The 20,375-nt window shown below is 45.6% G+C and overlaps 3 protein-coding genes across 4 annotated transcripts; 2 read left to right on the top strand and 1 right to left on the bottom strand.

Moving 5' to 3' along the window:
• LOC8080245 (striated muscle-specific serine/threonine-protein kinase) lies at positions 1,646–4,817 on the top strand. The gene is made up of 2 exons (XM_021462655.1): positions 1,646–2,509; positions 2,606–4,817. The coding sequence occupies exons 1-2, from the start codon at positions 2,120–2,122 to the stop codon at positions 4,388–4,390; spliced, it is 2,175 nt and encodes a 724-aa protein (XP_021318330.1). The 5' UTR covers positions 1,646–2,119; the 3' UTR covers positions 4,391–4,817.
• Positions 11,856–17,373, top strand: LOC8057341 (glyoxylate/hydroxypyruvate reductase HPR3). Of its 2 annotated transcripts, XM_021463687.1 has the most exons (3): positions 11,856–12,411; positions 12,505–12,994; positions 16,842–17,373. In XM_021463687.1, exons 1-3 carry the CDS (start codon positions 11,917–11,919, stop codon positions 16,862–16,864), a joined length of 1,008 nt encoding a protein of 335 aa, XP_021319362.1. In that variant the 5' UTR covers positions 11,856–11,916; the 3' UTR covers positions 16,865–17,373. The 2 variants fall into 2 exon arrangements, with proteins under 2 accessions (XP_021319362.1, XP_002447410.1); XM_002447365.2 differs by lacking the exon at positions 16,842–17,373 and having other exon boundaries at positions 12,505–13,291.
• On the bottom strand, positions 15,082–16,083 carry LOC8057340 (STOREKEEPER protein). Its single transcript, XM_002445980.2, has one exon. It carries the CDS (start codon positions 15,907–15,909, stop codon positions 15,190–15,192), a length of 720 nt encoding a protein of 239 aa, XP_002446025.1. The 5' UTR covers positions 15,910–16,083; the 3' UTR covers positions 15,082–15,189.

Raw genomic sequence — 20,375 nt, 5'->3', positions numbered from 1 at the left:
GTGTTGTTGGGGGCACCCCACCTGCTTAATTGTCGTGTCAGACAGAGGGAGAGGGAGATGGGAGATTCCTTCTCTCGGATTTTTTTTACAGTCAGACAGTCATACGAGTTGTTACGGTGGGTGCCTCAATTTCAGTGCGGCCAATGGGAGCGCAAAACGTCACCCACACCTCCCATCCGTTATCCGCTAATGTAATCCCATCCCATGGATTAATTATACTGCACGATGATGTCACTAGAGTAGATTAGCATGCCCCTGAGAATAGAATGCCGTGCCATGCCATTGCTGCCTGGGGATCGGATTAAGATTCAGTAACCATGCCATTAATTAATTAACCAAAGCTAGCAAGGCATGCATTGTGGTGGTGGTTAATTAACGAGGGAGGAGAAATGCCTGCATGCATGGGCAGTGGCAGTGGCAATGGCACTGTACGTGTATGGATGGGCCTGGAGGTGGGAGCCATATTTGTTTTTGTCTTTGGAATCATCCTCCTCGGCCGTCCGTCATGTCGTCGTCATCCCCATCCTCCATCTCTGCGGCAGGGTGCAGGTGCAGGGTCGTTCAGGCTGCAAGCATCATCTGCAATAATAATAATAATCTGCATGCCTTTCCGTTTCCCAAAGCTAACCTTATGGGGTTGTTCAAAGGCCGGCCGGGTAGTTGTAAAAGGCAACGTAGTAATAACCTAGCTAATTAACCTTTTGGGAGGCTAATAAAGTAGTAGCGGTGTAGCTAGATCAGCGTGCAGTCTAGATACCTCCCTTTCTTACAGCCTCCTCTCCTGAGCATCCACCATGCATGGCTCTATGGCCACGTGATGGTGAGGTGACTGCTTTTCATTTCTCCTCTCCTTTACATTTACAAATTAAATATACAAATGCATAACAGTAGTATATATGTGCGCATGAATGAATGAATGAATGGTATATACTGCTGCGTGCTGCATCTTTCAAATTGCAACAGCAAATTAACTAAGGCCTTGTTTAGTTCCGAAAAAAATTTCAGATTTCGCTACTGTAGCACTTTTGTTTTTATTTGACAAATATTGTCCAATCATGAAATCAAAAGATTCGTCTCATGATTTATAGACAAATTGTGTAATTAGTTTTTATTTTCTTTTATATTTAATGCTTCATGCATGTGCCGCCAGATTCGATGTGACAAAGAATCTTGAAAACTTTTTGGATTTCTGGGTGAACTAAACAAGGCCTAAGCAAGAGGAGGAGGAGGAGGAGGATGGGGTAGCATAAAGCATATACCATAGCACGTGGTGTGGGTCGCATCGCATGAATGACCCCAGCCAGGCCAGCCTTGATCTCGATCTCATTTTCAAATTTGGAGGGAAACATTTGTATACTGTATATATATATATATAAACACTACTGTGTCTATCTAAGAGACAGTAGTAATATCATATAGTAATACTGTACTATACGCTACACAAGTATAGTACTCCGTACTGGAGTAGTACTCACAAGGCTAGGGGGCCCACGCATGTGTGATTCCAAGACCAAAGACAGGGCCGGAGCGCAGGGGGCCGGGCCGGCTCTGAAATTGAAGTTGATAGACACACAACAGCAAGCAAAGCATACTATATGATAACAGCTTTCCACTGTTCCTTGCTTGATGTTTAGAAAAACAACTGCAGTATGTATGTAGTGTTATTCCTTCAATTGCCCGATCCACACTCTCGATCCCTTATTCACATGATATACTATACACAGCCCAATGCAAAATGCTGAGCTCATCACCAATTTTTTCGCAATTTCATATTCCATCCGGATTTCCGGACATCATCTACTATTCATCTCCCTTCCCCAAGCTTAACTACTTTCCTCACCAAACCACCCGCCGTACTAGTAGTAGCATCTCACTCGCTCGCTCGCTCGCTCGCTCCTCCAGCTTCAAACTCTCCTACATTCCCTCCCTCCCTTGCACATCTATCTACAACTTCAAATTCTCCCTCCTTGTTGCATTGCATTGCATTGCATTGCAGTAGCTTGATCGATCATCTTGAAAAAGCCTAGCTAGGCAGTAGCCATATACCTGCACAACTACTCTTCACAAGCCTACTAGCTGCTGCAACGGTGTCGTCGTCATCGTCGTCGTCATCATCGTCATGGGGCGAAGGACCAAGCAGTCATCGTCGTCGTCATCCTCGTCGTCGTTTTGGTACTCCACGCGGAGACGTTCCACCTCGGCGCCTGCCACGCCGAGGCCGGAAGAACCAGCGACGGCGACGACGGTGGCGGCAGGAGAGCCACCCATCGGGTGCATGTCCATGGTGCACTACCTCATCTTCGCCCCGGGCGCCGGCTGCGTCGGCCGCCCACCCACTTCCTCCTCCAACGCCGCCGTCGTCACGCCGCACCACTGCCACGGCCTCGCCGCCGGCGGCGGCGGCGACAGCAGCCACCGCCGGGCCGACGACAGCAGCAAGAGCGGGTTCGAGGCGCCCAGGAACAGCCTCGACGACCTCGTCGACGCCGACAACCCCAACGACATCCAGGTCTGTCGTCGTCAGTACGCCGCCGCCGCCGTCGTGCTCTTTCTAGCTTATTACCTTTGCTAATTATCGCCTACGTCTTCAATTATTTGTCTGCAGATTGGCGTGCAGATCGAGCCGGTGTTCGACGCCCTGGCCAGCAGGTCGACGACGACGAGCATGCGCCGCTCCACCACCAAGCCCACCGCGCCGTCGTCGGAGGCCGAGACGCCCAGGACGCCCAGCCTCGTCGCGCGTCTCATGGGCATCGACGGCCTGCCGGAACATCAGCAGCAACCGTCTTCGCCGGCGCAGCACAAGAAGACCGGCAGAAGATCAACCACCACCTCCACGGGCAAGGAGAACAGCAGCTGCTGCTGCTCCCCGCCGGCGGCGTCCAAGGTGGTGGAGGAGAAGAAGAAGCGCGTGATCCCGGAGTCCATGAACCGGCGGCGAGAGCCGCTGCGCAGCCTCAGCTGCAACGTCGCCGTCGTCGAGGCACGGTCGCTCCCGGACACGCCGCGCGCGTCCACGTCGGCAAGGGCGTCGTGGGACGGGCCTCGGCTGTCGCTGCAGGCGCTCAAGGAGAACGTCCTCGACCGCGCCGCGCAATACATGTCCATGCCTAGCTCGCCCACCTCCTTCTCCACTTCCGGCAACAACAACAAGAAAAAGAAGGATACTGCCTGCCGCCGCCGCCGCCGGGACGAGAAGGCGGCCGCCGCCAAGGAGCACGCGCGCGAGATCCTTCGCCAGGCCAAGGAGACGGTCGCCAGCCGCAAGTCTGGCAAGAATAACAACGCATCCTTGTCGCCGGCGGCGGACAAGAAGCAGAGCTGCTTTAACAACAAGGAGAACGTGATGATGATGAGTAGTCCTGCTCCTGCAGCAGCTCCGCCTGCACCGGCCATGGAGGACGCCAAGCTGCGTGTCGTGGTTCAAGTTCAACAAACTGCCAAGCCGACGACGACGGTGGCTCCAAAGCCGCCAAGCGCCGAGCATCACAGCCCCAGGGTGCCGCTGGCGCCGAGGCAGCAGCAGCAGCCGTCCCCTCCCCCGCCGCCACCTCAGCGGGCGAAGCCGTCGCGGCCACCGCCACCTCCGCCTCCGCTGGACCCGCCGCCCACCCGAGCGAGGAAACCCGACGGGTGCGAGCGCTTCGCGACGCGGATCAAGAAGCCCGCGGCAGCGTCCGCGCCGACGACGTCGTCGTCGACATCTCCGACGGACGGGTGCTCGGGGGCAGCAGCAGCAGCCGCCGCCCGCGCCCGCGTTTCGTCCTCGCCGCCGACGCTGGAGGAGGACCCCGAGTACAGATACCTACGGACAGTGCTGGAGCGCGGCGGGTTCATGCGGTCGTCGCCGCCGCCGCCGCCTCGTCGGCCATGGCGAGGCCACTCATCAATGGCATCGCCAGTGGACCCGATCGTGTTCCACCTCCTGGAGCTGGAGCTTCCCGCCGACGAAGCACGTCTAGGCGCGCTCCGACACCGGTGGAACCGGAAGCTGCTGTTCCACCTGACACAGGAGGTCCTAGCGGACCTGCTGGTAGGCCTGGACGACGCCGCCTCATCATCATCGTCGACGACGACGACGACGACGGGGGGGTTACCGCCGTTACCGCTGCTAGGGAAGGTGTGGAGAAAGGTGCGGAGCTTCCCGGCGGCGAAGTGCCGGGTGGTGGGCGACATCGACGCGCTGGTGGGCGCGGACCTGCTGGCGTCGTCGAACGTGCGGCGCCGGCGGCTGGCGCGGCGGCACCCCGCGGTGGAGGAGGAAGCGGGCGACGTGGCGGAGGAAGTGGCGGACCGCGTCCTGGACGCGCTCCTCGCGGAGTGCGTGGCGGAATCTGTTTCTCTCCACTCCTGCGCCGCCTTGTCGTCGTCACGTGCGGCGGCGAGGTAGCCGGTGGGGGTGGGCGTATACGTGACGTCACTACGGCAGGGGATCTCGACGGGAACAGCGGGCGGTGCCGGCAGGAGGCAGGAGACCATGCCCTGTTTCTCTGCGGGGTGGGACCGGATCGGGGTGCCAGACAGAGAAGCACGCAGCTTCTCTGTTCAACGGTCGTGATGGGAACGTGGCGGTGCCTGACCACGCCTCGAGATGCGTGCTGCCGCCGCCGTGGCAGGGGCTGGCGGTTTGCCGGCGTATCCCCTGTTCACCTGTACTGTACAACCTCTGTACGTAGTACATCCCTCGGAATTTTGTCTCGTCGTTTGGTTTTTTGCCTAGCTTGGAGTTTGGAGTTTTAATTTGTTGGCCATGCATATGTATCGTACTGTAGTATACTGGTATATATACATGGAGCAGGTAGCTACTACTACTACTACTACTGGTGGTACAGTACGAGTACGGACGACATATGTGCAACTGTGGTCATGTCTCTCTCTCTCTCTCTGGTTTGAAATCTCGTTCATCAATCACTGGACGACTGCTGCAAGATGATCAGGGCACCCTACCTGTCTGGTTTTTTGAAATGTACATACTACTCCATGTCAAGGAGGCAAGGATTAGCTGGCCCACAAGAGAATAATATGTACAGGCACCTTCACAAATGTACTACGCTTAAGTTTATCGGTTGAATCTACTAGTCATTCAGTGGTGTTTTTCTCCCAACAAATCAGCAAACAATACTTTCAGTCATAATTTTTCAGACAAGCGAACAGACTCTATATATGTGCAAGCTAAGGGAACAAACTCAAGACAACATGTTAATTGGTTGGGGAAAAAACAACTCAGATTCTTACGACACACATGTTTATTGGTTGGGGAAAAAACAACAGTAAATTGGATCTCTAGCGAGCAACTCGGGCCTTGTTTAGTTCAAAAAATTTGGTAAAATTGGTACTGTAGCACTTTCGTTTGTATTTGATAAATATTATCTAATTATGTACTAACTAGACTCAAAAGATTTGTGTCGTTAATTACATACTAACTGTACAATTAGTTATTATTTTTATCTATAATTAATGTTCTATGCATGTGCCGCAAGATTCGATGTGACGAGGAATTTGAAACTCTTTGTAAAATTTTTTTGGGAACTAAAGCCTTGTTTACTTCCAAAAATTTTAGCAAAATAAAAATAGTAGCACTTTCGTTTGTATTTGACAAATATTGTCCAATCATAGACTAACTAGGCTCAAAAGATTCATCTCGCAAATTACAGATAAACTGTGCAATTAGTTATTATTTATGTCTATATTTAATACTCCATGCATATGCCGCAAGATTCTATGTAACGGAGAATCTAAAACTTTTTGTAAATTTTTTTGGAACTAAACAAGGCCTAAACAAAGCCCTACTAAGGCTACAAACTCTAGCGAGCAAGATGAGGTGAGTTCTTTGATGTTACAAGTACTCCCTCCATACCCGAAATTCTTGACGTTTAGGATATGATTGTGGTAACCAAGAAGTAATTAATTAGAGAGTATTTTTCCTCCTTTGCCCTTATTTAAATAGCTCTGCAGGTGCAATAGTTTCAAGAAAGCTTTGTAGTTCCGATGGCTAGTGTGTTGGGGTGTGAGCCAATGGTCTTATTCGACGCTTCGATTTCTGCAGCGGAAGGGAGGCCTCATGGGTGGCGTGCGTGCGGCGCTTGGATTTCTGCATGTCTGATGGGCAGCGCTGAGGGGTAAACATGTCTAAGGAGGTGTTTGGGCTGCTCTGCTCCATGTTTTTCAGCTCTGCTCCATGTTTTTTAGGCAAACGGTTTCAGCTCCACGCACTCAGTTCGAGAAAAAAGGGTGGAGTTGTGAGAGCACCTAAAGAGGTACCCCACGAACTCCAGTTTTTTCTGGAGCTGCTCTATAGTGGAGTTTGTGGAGCAGAATTCGTGGAGCAGTGCCAAACACCCTTAAATTATCCTCTGCTACAGTAAACGTTAGGCTTTGCAAAAATATAGTAGGAGTTCAGAATATCTACTTTTTTATAGGTACGGAGAGAGTACAGATTTAGCGAGAGCAAGAGGAGGTCAGTTGTCATCAGGATGTGACGTTGGGACGAAGCAAATGCGCTTGTTTCTTTGTTTAACCCAAAGCCGCATCATCAGCTGTACTTTTTGATGGACTGTCGTCATTTTTTTCCCCATGTGGCACTCGTTAGTTACCATGGTACATAGTACGTCGTACCAATTTGTTGTTACGGCCTCTGCCTAAAATTCGAATTGTTGTGCATCTCCACCCATGCAAAGAACGAAGGAGCATACATACTACGTACCAGTACCAATTTGTTCTTTGTTTGTTTTTGTCCAATTCGAATCGACGGATGGGGCCCCCTCAGTGGATCGGATCCATCCCCGTAACATTCTGGATATGCATGATTGGACAAGTGGGACTAGCATGTAGAGACGAAAACGGTACGAATATTTTCGGACCGTATTCGAGACCGAATTCGTTTAAAGGGGTTTAGATCTGTCTGTATTCGAGTCTGAATATTCAACATCATATACCGTATCCGTATCCGAGTACTTAAATCGTATATTTGTGATGTCGACATCCAATCATATCTTATCCGACATGGTTGATATTATCCGTATTCGAATCCGAATCCGACCAAAAATATAAAAACAAATATGATATCAGTGATATCTGTGCGTATCCGATCCGTTTTCATCCCTACTCGCATGTCAGTTATCGATATATATAATTATATATGTATATACAGTAAGAAAAGTCGGAGTATATGCAAATTGCTAGTACAGCTGATTTGCCTACCTGCGTGCTGACGTTGCTGCGATCAATAATATTCCAGGAATCAATAGGGCCGCACAAGTGCAGACCACACCATCTTCCCCAGCCAGGGACATGGTCAGGAATAGGCCCAAGTATTGGTAGCGTTATTCATGGCTGTTCAAATTACTCCCTTCCTTTCTAACTCCCTCTATTGGAAACTACAAATCATTCTGGCTTTTCTATTATAGTTTTTATTTACTATATATCTATCTAAATACATAATAAAAGATATGTATCTACAAAAGTCACAACAACTTATAATTTAAAGTAAAGTTTTGTGGGTATTTTTTTGTGTGGTTTGACCTGATGCACTCTTTAACGATGAATTTTAACCATTATTTTCTCGTACGTTTTAGTTTTCTCATGATATGAATCTAAAACCATTGGAACATGGTCTTTTTATACTCGTTAAAAAATAATCCAATATGAGTATATTTTGATTCCTTTGTTTCCTTACACAAATCAACATTTGTAATAATGCTTTCACATTATTAACGCACATTTTAACAGTTTCATACCAAATTTGAGTTGGTATTTTGAAATTCCTTGAGTGCAAAAGTGTTCAACATTGAAGCAAAACACATTGTTGGGCCTAAAACAAAGAAAACGGTATCGTTTCAGGGAGATGCCTCACAATTTCGCCTCAACATTGAAGCAAAACACATCACTAACCCAAATTATCTTCTTGGTACCACACACGACCAGGTTTCATTTCAGGAAGATGCCTCATAATTTCGCCGAGAAGACAAATACGTGAGGTCAGTCAGAGTGAAAAAAAGGGTTTGAAGGTGGCGTGGTTCTGGACTCTTGTCAGAGCAGCGCGGTGCGGGTGGAACACGGGAGGCAGTGCCTCGAGGCAGCCAGATCAAGGAATGGCGAGGAGTACCCCTGGGCAAGAGAATGTCCTCCAAATGAAGGATAGTTAGAGGGTCATTATGGGCATTGTAAGCTATACTGACTCATATAAATAGGACCCCATGAGGTCATTAAAAATAGGGTGAATGAAGCCTTAACTTGTCCTCCCTTCTGAAAGCCCAAGTTTGGTTTTGGTAATTAATGACACCAAGTTGCTAATGCCTTTTGTTTAAGTGATTTGAGTTAGGCATAGCAACACATGTGATGAAGGTGCATGGTGGCATGGAAAGGTGGCCACATGATCACAAAGGGATGAAGCATAAAGTGAAGATCATGGTGATAAACAAGGAGCAAAGTTATCTAGGCAAAGGTATAAACATAGGGTTTTACTTTTGCCGGTCTAAGATGAGTAGAGAAGTGATTGACCGGGTTTAGGATAGATAGCCGACTATCAAGAGGGGAAATCACGGTCATCTCTCGAATCAAGTGCTACTAGGTCTACATCTTGAGCATATGCATTAGGATCTAGTAAAGTGCTAACTTAACTCCTTTGGTGAAAATGTTTGTGAAAAGCTAACACTCGTGCACTTTGGTGGTGGACACTTGTTGGTGTTAGCACATTTACAAAGGAGGTGGTTTTCCTAGGGTTGAGAGGGGTGTGGGTTCCTCTCTCCCTCCCGCCGAGCTTGCGAGGCGGGATTCGGCGCTTTTGAGAAAAATAAGAGTATATTTTCTATTGCGCCGGTGGGAAATTTGGTGAAGTCGCGGGAGTGTTTTTCTCTCTGAGAAACACTCACCGGACGCTGAGTGCGGAGGCACCGGACGCTGGCCTCAGCGTCCGGTGTGCTTGACCCTGCTAGGGTTAAGCACCGGACGCACTCTGAGAGCGTCCGGTGGTAAGCGTCCGGTGTGAGGAGTTTTTTGCAACCCTCTCTGCGCACGAGTCCGGTGAGCACCGGACCGTCCGGTGCCCAGCGTCCGGTGAGGTCGCGAGTTTGACACCCTCTCTGCGCACGAGTCCGGTGAGCACCGGACCGTCCGGTGTGGACTTGCAGAGCGTCCGGTGTGTTGCAGGTAGCCGTTAGAAACTAACGCGCGAGATTCAAGTTCGACACGTGGCCAACTCCAGTGCACCGGACGCAGGGAGTCGAGCGTCCGGTGCTCACTTAGTAGCGTCAGGTGCCTCTGTTCCAGCCCAGTGAAAGTGGCCAATGGCTAGTTTCTTTGAGGGGCTTATAAATAGTTGGTGGCCGGCTTTGGGAGGTTCTCTCTTGCACATTTTGATTACTTGAGGCATACTTTGAGCTAGAGAACACTCCCTCCACTCATCTCCTTGCTTGATTGCTCATCCTAGTGAGATTGAGTGAGATTCAAGTGCATTGCTTTGAGAGTTGCATTTAGTGGCACTTGATTCTTGAGTTTGCTGCGGATTTCTTGTTACTCTTGGGTGTTTCCCGACGCCCTAGACGGCTTGGAGCAGCGGTGGTGTTGAGCTCGTGATTGGAGATTGTTTCGAGCCTCACCAAGTGATTTGTGAGGGGTTCTTGAGCCTTCCCCGCGGGAGATCGCAATTGGCTACTCTAGTGGATTGCTCGTGGCTTGGAGGATCCCCATCTTGTGAGTGGATGTGCGGCACCCACTGAGGGTTTGGCTTTGGATTGCCAATTAGCTCGTGATCCATCAAGTGGGTGTATCGCCACAACGAGGAGTAGCTTGCCGGGAAGCAAGTGAACCTCGGTAAAAAATCTTGTGTCATCTCTTGCCGAGGTCTCTCTTGTAATTGTGTACGTGATTGATTGGATATATCTCATCTCTACAACGTCGGTATAACAATCACTCTCCTCTCTTTACATACTTGCTTACCTTGCTAGTTGTGTAGCTTGTTTAGCTTAGTTCTCTTGTTGTTGTGCTTTAGTGTTTAGCCTTGTACTAGTTTGTATAGGTGGCTTGCATAGCTTAGTTGAGCTAGTGCTAGAATTGCTTCGCCTTTTGTTTTACTAACTCACTTGCTTAGTGAAGTTTGTAGAAATTTTAAATAGGCTATTCACCCCCCTCTAGCCATTTGGACCTTTCACCTTCGCCACCTTATGTCTGGTTGATCAGTCTTAGGGCTTCGGCTACTTGAGTGACAACCTGGTGTTCGAAGGCTAAGGCCTAGAATAACACATTGTTCCGTTCATATTCAAGGGAATCAAATCAAATAAAAAAGGCACAAGTGACAACTTTTTGCAGTCAGACATTGCTAAAACCAACATCCTCACCAGGCAGGGACATGGGTTCACCACTATATAGTATATATAGGATTGCATGCCTCCTCATGGGTAGGGTCATTCATCTGGCTGTTCAAAATTACTCCTTTTTTATCTCTTTATTAGATTGTTAGTGGTGCGGGTTGACCTGATGCGTTCTTTTAACTTTGAATTTTAAACATGAGTTCTTCATATATTATAGTTTCCATTATATGAATCCAAATCCATTTGAACCATGGTATTGTTTACAGTTATTTTTTTAAAAAAAAACTTACATGCATATATTTTTATTATTTTGTTTTATAAAAATAAAAAAATTTAGTACTGCTAAAATATTTTAAATCACGAATTTTAGCATATACATACAAAATTCGAGTTGGTGTTTCTAAATTCCCCAACTTACAAAGCTGAGCTACAAGCAAAACACGTTTCTCGGCCTAAAACAAAGAAAACGGCCGGTGGGCCACTTATGACTTATCGTAGGCTGCGATTAGTGGGCCGTAGTAACTGGGCCACAGGAATCGATGAACCTAGCGTATGTGGCCAATGATAGTCTCCGTCACTTTCAGAAAATTTACAGATAAAATAGGAGCAAAAGACTTTCTTGTCTTATTTTCTTCCCTAGTGTTTGGACACCGTCTTTTCACAACATGGAGCCTGATCGCCCATTTATTCTGTTATTACTTCGATTCAGATTATACTATTCCACGAGACCAGTCAAGTTCTTTTTTTTAAAAAAAATAATACAAATGCATGAATTCCTCTAAAGGAAGAAGCAAACCAATTATTACAAGCTCACACCAAAAATAAAAATTAGGTAATCAATCCTAATGTCTGAATCCAAGTGCATGCCTCAACAATGGAAGTCTTGTGCTAATCCAAGTGCTATAATTGAGTTCAGTATTGGAGCCAATATATGTCTACCGGGACAGTACCTGCAAAAAAAAAAGTTTATTTTTTTTTACTTTTGTTAAAAACGAATTCATTTCTTGTGATCTAGATTGCCTAACACAGGGCTGATGCTCCTATCAAAATAAGCAAATTGTGTTTGCGATGACCCAGTTATACCAACCCCTTAAAACACGCATATGTTGATCTATTTTTATATAAACACTAATAAACAAACATATCCGGCATATTATTGAGTGTAACATGCATGATACTAGCAACTAGGATATGCCATTTTATTAGGCCTTGTTTAGTTCCTAAAAATTTTGGAAAATGGACACTGTAGCACTTTCGTTTGTATTTGACAAATATTGTCCAATCACGAACTAACTAGACTCAAAAGATTCGTCTCGTCAATTTCGACCAAACTGTGCAATTAGTTTTTATTTTCGTCTATATTTAATACTCCATGCATGCGTCTAAAGATTCGATGTGACGGGGAATGTGAAAAATTTTGCAAAATTTTCTGGGAAGTAAACAAGGCCTTAGTTTTGTTTCCATCGAAGCCCAGTCAAGTTGGCCACTCTTTTTGTATTGTTTTAGTTTCCCGCGGCGAGTTTGGTATCTTTCCGATTTTATATTTTTTTGGGAGAGGTTTTTATTTTTTTAAAGCTCCCAGACCCAGTTCACTCGATCGGTCCAAACCATGGCATCCGACGCCGTCGCTGCGACGGCCGGCGAGGAGCCGCTGGCTCTACCGGCGCTCCTCCTCATCCGCCGTGTGGATGCACCCTTCGCCGCCGCACTACACCAGCGCTTCCGCGTCCTCGACTTCTTTGCATCAGGCTCGCCGCCGCTCAAGGCCTTCCTCGCCGCCGCCGCGGCTATCCAGGAGCCCCCTCGCGCCGCGGTCGTCATGGGTGGCGGCGGTCCCGCCCGCGTGGACGCCGAGTTCCTGGACGCCCTGCCCTCTCTTCGCTGCGTCGTCAGCACGGCGGCGGGCATCGACCACATCGATCTCCACGAGTGCGCGCGCCGCGGCGTCGCCGTCGCAAACTCCGGCAGCGTCTACTCCGCCGACGTCGCCGACCATGCTGTCTGCATGCTCATCGACGTGCTCCGGCGCGTCACCGCGTCGCAGCGGTTCGTCCGCCGTGGACTATGGGCTTTGCACGGGGACTACTACTGCCTCGGCTCCAAGGTCCGCTTCTTCTTCTTCTTCGTCTCCGACGATCCATCATCCTTATGGTTTTAATTCTTTTCATGGGCTCAGATGATGATGTTTAATTTTCAGCTCGGTGGCAAGCGTGTTGGCATCATCGGATTGGGGAACATTGGTTCGCTGATCGCAAAGAGGCTTGAAGCTTTCGGCTGCGTCATCTCCTACCACTCCAGAAAACCCAAGGATTTGGTCTCTTACAACTACTTCTCAAATGTTCAGGAACTTGCTTCTGAATCAGACGTGCTCGTCGTCGCCTGCGCGCTGAACAAGCAGACGAGCCACATCGTGAACAATGACGTTCTGGATGCCCTGGGGAAGAACGGGGTCGTCATAAACATCGGCCGAGGCGCAAACGTCGAGGAGGCCGAGATGGTGAGGGCGCTCAAGGAAGGCAGGATTGCAGGAGCTGGTCTCGACGTCTTTGAGGACGAACCCAACGTGCCGCCGGAGCTCTTGGCCATGGACAATGTCGTGGTGACGCCGCATGTTGCAGTTTTCACGTCGGAGTCCAGGTCAGATCTGCGTGACCATACCATTGCCAACCTTGAAGCCTTCTTTGCAGGTAAGCAGCTGCTTACACCGGTGCTTCCCTAGAAATTTTAGTTAGGGGTGCAAAGGGGTAACCTTTAGGCCTCCAAACCTCTTTATTAGTTCAAATATTTGTACTACTTTTTAATTTTTTTGGAGAAGTAGTATAAATATTTGAACAAAAGAGGTTTAGAGGTGCACCTAATCATCACTCATTTGCACCCCTAATTTTAGTCTAGAAAATCAAATCAGAGGGTGTCATTAATTAATAAAACTGAAAGAAGGTTGGGAAAACATTTCTTATATACAACAGTGTCATGGTTCAGGCTTACAGTGAGGTACTGTAATTTTTTATGATCATTTGTATTGATCCAAGTGTACTACTTTGCACTTCCGGAACGGACTCGCGTTGCTGTATTGAAAAAATAGGAGTTTTTTTTTTCCTTTTTTGTGTGCATCCTGTATGTCCGGGTACTAAGTGTATATTCAAAAAAACCACGAGTTTCTCGAGGACAACATATCCATAGATTGCATCACATCGTAGTCCCAGAATTAGTGCTATCATCTGTTCATTCAATCACAATTGGTTTCAAAGTCATACATAACATCCAGCAAATACCTGTAGATGTCTGCACAGTTCTTTTCTTTAGTCAATATAAGTCAGATACTCTACTCATATCCAATGTGCATCCAAACAAAAGTACATTGGAGTTCATCTTTTACAACTGTTGCATGCTGTCACCTTCATTCACAGGATCCTGGGAAGAAATCCTGACAAATCTTACAAGTAATTGGAGAATTTGAGGGAGAAAAGAGGGTAAAGTAAAGGGGGGGAAGAACTAGGGTTCTACACGGGAAAAAGAGGAGGAAAACCAAAAAGTGATATCCATATACATCTAAGCTGATTCCAGTCTGGCGCATATCCCTTCCAGAGGATAGTAATTAACTCAGTAATAACTACTGTAAATAAAACTAGGACCATCGGATCACTGCTGAAACACAAGAACGATACACATCATCCATTTGGACACCAGGCTACATTAAGCCATTTTCCACCATCGAAGAGGTGTTTTCAGTTTCTTCAGACTGAAACTAATAGCCATTCTGTTTCAGAATAAGAACCTGACATTCATGCTAGCATGTGGTTAAATTAGCATTTGTATTATTACTGTTTTGTGCTTCTAGGATAGATCTAGTACTGTCATCTGTGTACCCACAGCATCAGGATATATCATAGATAATGTCACTCTAAAGAGCATAGTATAGTATGTCTCTCCAGTTTCCATTCGATTTTTTTTTCTGTTTTTGTGCCATGCCAGATGTAAATGTGCCTGCGTGGCAGCGTGGCACCACACATCCCACCAAGATTGTTGTGGTTCCAATTCAAGATTTGCATGCCATATATATCACCATGCAAGTGTATATCAGAATTACAGATGCAGTGCATGTACAAGCTTATTGGCATGCTTTGTTTTAGTCCACTGATTTAGGAATGAATGATGAAGAGTTGGTTAGCATCTTCTGAAGATGTGAACTAGAGGTACATTTAAATAAAAAATAGGAAGCCAGACACAAAATGAACACCAAAATGCTTTCTCATGGTACAATGGATGTTATGCAAAATCTCTCATAATGTGCATTACTGGAGTGATGCAATGAAACAAACTGTTGTTCTGAGTGTTATGTTAGAAGTACCCCAGACATACATTTTGGTGTCTAGTCTTGAGTTTTGTGTTGATGATAAAGGCAGGACTAGTCTTGAGTTTTGTGTTGATGATAAAGGCAGGACAAAATCTTATAATTATGATCACTTTAGGATAAATTCTGAAAGTTCATAATCATAGAACTTAACAGTGTCACACACCAGCATGTTGCCTATGTATTAAGGGGAAATAGGAGTGAAGTTTCAGCCTCTTTGGAAAATATCTTTCTGCATGACACAAAAAAAAAGTACTATACCTTAATTTAGTAACCATCCAACTACTAGTATAAGAAGTTTATAGCCAAATATTTAAAACATGTTCTTCTAGGTCATAAGCCATGGTTGCAGTGTTTTGTCATTGACAGTGTACACACATCATGGGAACACTGATACTAAAAGGGTTGATGACACCAAAAACAAAATCGTCATCCACCACCTCCTACTTAGAGTGATAAACTTACTTGGCGACAATAAACATGACTAATTCCTCTAGAGTTCATTTCCCACAGAAGATTATATATATATACCTACTCATCATCAACGTTGGTAAGCACGTCAAGTACCTGGTTCCTCAAAGCAGTCTGGTTCAACGTCATCTGCGCCTCCATAGTCATCTGCTTTTTCATTTTGGCATCCAATTCACGTGCTTGTTCGTCGCTGATAAGTTGGAAGGCCCTCTTGACCATTGGCCGCAGCGAGTCGTCGTCCGTGATCCCCTCAACTGCCAAGGCAAGGTTGGGGTACATCCCCTGCAGCTCCTCGACACCCCTGCGCACGCGTGTGCTCGCCGCCGCATTGGCATTGGCACGGGCTTTGGTGGCACGGCTGGCGCCTACTTTCTTGGGGACATTGAGCGGCCGGTCGCCCCAAATCGCCATCGACAGCTCGTACTTGCGCGCCTCATCGCCGCCTGCAGGCACCGGCACGCCACCGGCGGAGCGCAGGTTCGCGTACTTGATCCGGAGCCGCCGCACCTTCTCGTAGATCTCAGTGACGGTGAACTCGGCCTTGTCCAGGCCGCGGCCGTCGAGCGCCGCGTGGAGCTGGGACCGGCGCGGCTCTTCGCCGTGGGCCGCGGCGTACGCGGCAAGGCCCTCGAGGATGCGGACTTCGTCCGCCTCCGACCACACCCGCCCGGTCGCGACCGCCGGCTTCTTGCGGCCGTCAGCTCCCGGCTGGGATGCCACCCATGGCACGAGGAGATTGTCAGCGGACGGGGAATGCGGGGCGCCCGTCGGCGGCGGCATCGTCGGAGTCGAGAAGATTTGGGGGATTTGGGGGGTTTCTATCCGCAGGGAAGGAGACGAGGAGGTTAAGGCGTTCGCAAAAATTTTCAAGATTCCCCGTCACATCGAATCTTTGATCATATGCATGGAGCATTAAATATAGATGAAAATAAAAACTAATTATACAGTTTACCTGTAATTTGTGAGATGAATCTTTTGAGTCTAGTTACTCCGTGATTAGACAATATTTGTCAAATAAAAACGAAAGTGCTACAATGGCCAAAACAAAAAAAATTTGCGAACTAAACAAGGCTAATTAAGACCTTATTTAGTTCCAGAAATTTCCACCCAACACAACAAATTTTTGGATGCATATATAAAGTATTAAATATAGTTTAAAAATAATTAATTATACAATTTACTTGTAATTTATGAGATGATTCTTTTGAATCATATTTGGATAATAACTACCAAATACAAAGTGTTACACTAGCTTATCCTAAAAATTTTGTTGAACTAAACAAGGCCTAAAGGTCTAAAAAGAGGCTGCAGCTGGATTTTTTTTGTTTTAAAATTTGCATACAATTTTTTGGCAGAATATAGGAAACGTGTAAAATTAATGAACCATCATCATGCAATAAACTAAAGGTAAGTAAAATTTTAATGTGAACCTAGTAATGTCAATTTTGGATTACAAAAATCAACTATAGTAATAAATTGTTGCCGGTTTGAGTACAATTTTAGATGGCTACTAGTGTCAAAAGTTTTTAAAAAATGTTTTATACTTTGAATAAATCTAAACACTTTGAATTTGACAAATATATTAGAAAACATATATCTTTTTAAGATGTAACACAATTCTGTCAAGATGGCATATAGATTTCAGTCTTATACTATTATGAAAGTAGGCATTGGGAAGGTGTATCCAACTTACATTTCTTTTGGCTACAAAGCATGGAGAAGGTGTAACCGGTGAAGCCAAAAGTCAGGATGTGCAGCTGATTTTAATATAAGAGCTACAGTGTATGAAGGCGATCAGGAGCCAGAACCGGCCATAGAGCCTAATATTTTAGAACTGAAAAAAAGATTGTATTTTTTCTTCTAACGAACTCTATTTATATCTCTTGTAAAATTAATTCTCGTTAAAAATCTATTTCAACATATTGTTGTGAAACGATGTGTCCTCTGAAGAGACACCTCTTCATCATCTAATCGGTGATCTCATCTGGTGATAGGATTAGCAGTTAGCCTAGCAGTTAGCATGCCATCCGAAGGGGCATGTCCTTTGGCCAAGAGCAGTTGCTCTCCCTGTACTCAAACACCAAGGAGTCACGTCCGTACGACTACGAAGAGACGTCCATACGACGTGATCTCTCACTTGTATATAATCTAACAAGATCAATGAAAGCAGCAGTTGTTCCCAAAATCTTTGTTCCATTTACATTACACTTAACACGTTATCAGACACGTTGCTCTCAGGAACTGACGAAGAAGAACAACGAACAGAGGCAATTCATGCCTCTGTACCGACCACCGTTTCTACGGGGGTCGATCTGATGGAAGAGGAATTATGCCTAGTGGACAGCGGTACCACTAATTCTATTCTTAGGGAAACAAAATATTTCCAAACTCTTACTAAAAGACAAGGAAATGTTTTGACAATCGCTGGGCGCGATGCTACGATAATTGGTTCAGGTCGTGCCATTATCGTACTCCCTATGGGTACCCAAATTACAATTGAGGATGCATTATTGTATCCCGATTCAAAGCGTACCTTATTAAGTTATAGAGATATCCGTCAAAATGGTTTCCATATAGAAACCCTTGCTGACAATAATGAGGAAATTCTCCTTGTTACTAAAAACAATGGATATGGTAAACAAATTGTTGAGAAAAATCCCTCTTTTCCGTCCGGATTGTACTACACATACATCAAACCCGTACCACATGTTGCGTATAAGGTAATTTTCCAGAATGTTGATGCATTCAAAACTTGGCATGAACGCCTTGACCATCCTGGAGTAGGGATGATGCGGAAAATTATTAGCAATTCAAATGGTCATGAGTTAAATATTGCTAAATTTCCGAAATCTTCAGATTTTATGTGCACTTCATGCGCTACAGGAAAATTGATCTTACGTCCATCGCCCGTCAAGATCCAAAATGAGCCACTAAAATTTCTTGAACGCATTCAAGGAGATATTTGTGGCCCCATACAACCAACGTCTGGACCGTTCAGGTATTTCATGGTTCTAATAGACGCATCTACTAGATGGTCTCATGTGTGTCTTTTATCCACACGTAACCATGCTTTCGCAAAAATTATTGCTCAACTTATTAAACTTAGAGCACATAATCCTGAACATCAAATTCAATCAATTCGAATGGACAATGCTGCTGAATTTTCCTCAAAGGCTTTCAATGATTATTGTATGGCTTTAGGAATTCAAGTTCAGCACTCTGTCCCATATTTCCATACACAAAATGGTTTAGCAGAATCTCTTATTGAAAGAATTAAACTCATTGCAAGACCACTATTACAAAATTGCAATCTACCAACTTCATGTTGGGGTCATGCAGTCTTACACGCTGCCGACTTAATTCAATTGCGTCCAACTGCATACCATGTTGTCTCCCCATTGCAATTAGTATGTGGGAATATGCCAAATATTTCCCATCTGCGAAAATTCGGTTGCGCTGTATACGTACCGATCTCACTACCTAAGCGTACCTCTATGGGTCCACATAGGAAACTTGGTATCTATGTGGGATATCAATCCCCATCGATTATCAAATACCTCGAGCCTCTCACAGGGGACTTATTCACGGCCCGGTATGCTGACTGCATATTCAATGAGGACCATTTCCCAGCATTAGGGGGAGATTTCAAGTACCAAAGTGAATGCCAGGAAATCAACTGGAATGCCCAAGGCAATTCCCCCTCAGATCCACGTACTCAAGAAACTGAACAACAAGTTTAGAAAATCATAAACTTGCAACATATTGCAAATAACCTGCCAGATGCATTTACTGATTATAAGGGTGTTACTAAATCCTTTTATCCTGCTCGCAATGCGCCCGAAAGAGTGGAGGTACCAATAAAAACCATTCAACTCCCACTTCCAAAGAAGAGGGGGAGAAGTACGGCCGCTCCTAAGGATAATGCTCCAAGTAAGCGTCCAAGGAAATCGAGAGGTAAATCCTCCAAATCAGTAAATCCAAGCCAACCTCAAGTTGGTAGACACCCAATAGTGGATAAAAATCCAACACCATGACCAAATCCACAACCCGGATCAACGGTGCATCCAAATTCTGACTCCATAGTTTTGGGAAATGTTGAGTCAAATAATGGGGTGAAAGAAATTTCCATCAATTATATTGATTCTGGAGAATCATACGATCGTAAGACTACTGTTGTAGACATGTATTTCTCCGCAGCAATTGCAGAAATCTTTCTCAATGATCCAGATCCTAAGACCATGGCAGAGTGCAAAAAGCGCTCAGACTGGGCTCAATGGAAAGAAGCAATTCAAGCTGAGATAGCCTCACTCACTAAAAGAGGGGTATTCACAAAAGCTATGCCCACACCCTCCAAAGTCTTTCCTGTAGGCTTTAAATGGGTTTTCGTCCGGAAATGGAATGAGAACAATGAGGTGGTGAGATATAAAGCAAGGCTCGTAGCACAAGGGTTCACGCAGAGACCCGGCATTGATTATAATGAAACTTATTCTCCAGTAATGAGTGGAATTACTTTCCGATACTTAATATCATTGACAGTTCAAAATCATCTATCTATGCAGTTGATGGATGTGGTGACAGCATATTTATATGGGTCACTTGATTCAGACATATATATGAAGGTTCCTGATGGAATCCAAATTCCGAATCCAAACGCAAATCGTAACATGTATTGTGTAAAACTACAAAAGTCATTATATGGCTTGAAGCAGTCGAGACGAATGTGGTACAACCGACTGAGTGAATTTCTTTTAAACAAAGGATACACCAATAATGATGATTGCCCATGTGTTTTTATTAAGAAATCTCAAACGGAATTTTGTATTATACCTGTATATGTTGATGATTTAAATATCATTGGCAGTCCAAAGGATATAGAAGAAGCACGCAAACATCTAAAGACGGAATTCGAGATGAAGGATTTGGAAAAGACCAAATATTGCCTAGGCTTACAAATTGAGCACCGTCCTTTAGGGATTTTAGTGCATCAATCAGCCTATATCCAGAAAATATTGGAGAAATTCAATATGGATAAATCATACCCTAATAAAACCCCGATGGTTGTTCGTTCCTTAGAATTAGGGAAAGATCCATTTAGACCACGAGATGTTGGGGAGAAGACGTTGGGACCTGAAATCCCATATCTCAGTGTCATTGGCGCACTTATGTATCTTGCAAATTGCACCAGGCCTGATATCGCATTTGCAGTGAACTTACTAGCTAGGCATAGTGCGGACCCGACTCACCGT

This window comes from Sorghum bicolor, chromosome 6 (genome assembly GCF_000003195.3).
Source record: "Sorghum bicolor cultivar BTx623 chromosome 6, Sorghum_bicolor_NCBIv3, whole genome shotgun sequence".
Lineage (NCBI taxonomy): Eukaryota > Viridiplantae > Streptophyta > Magnoliopsida > Poales > Poaceae > Sorghum > Sorghum bicolor.
This window is presented reverse-complemented; position numbering and strand designations above follow the sequence as displayed.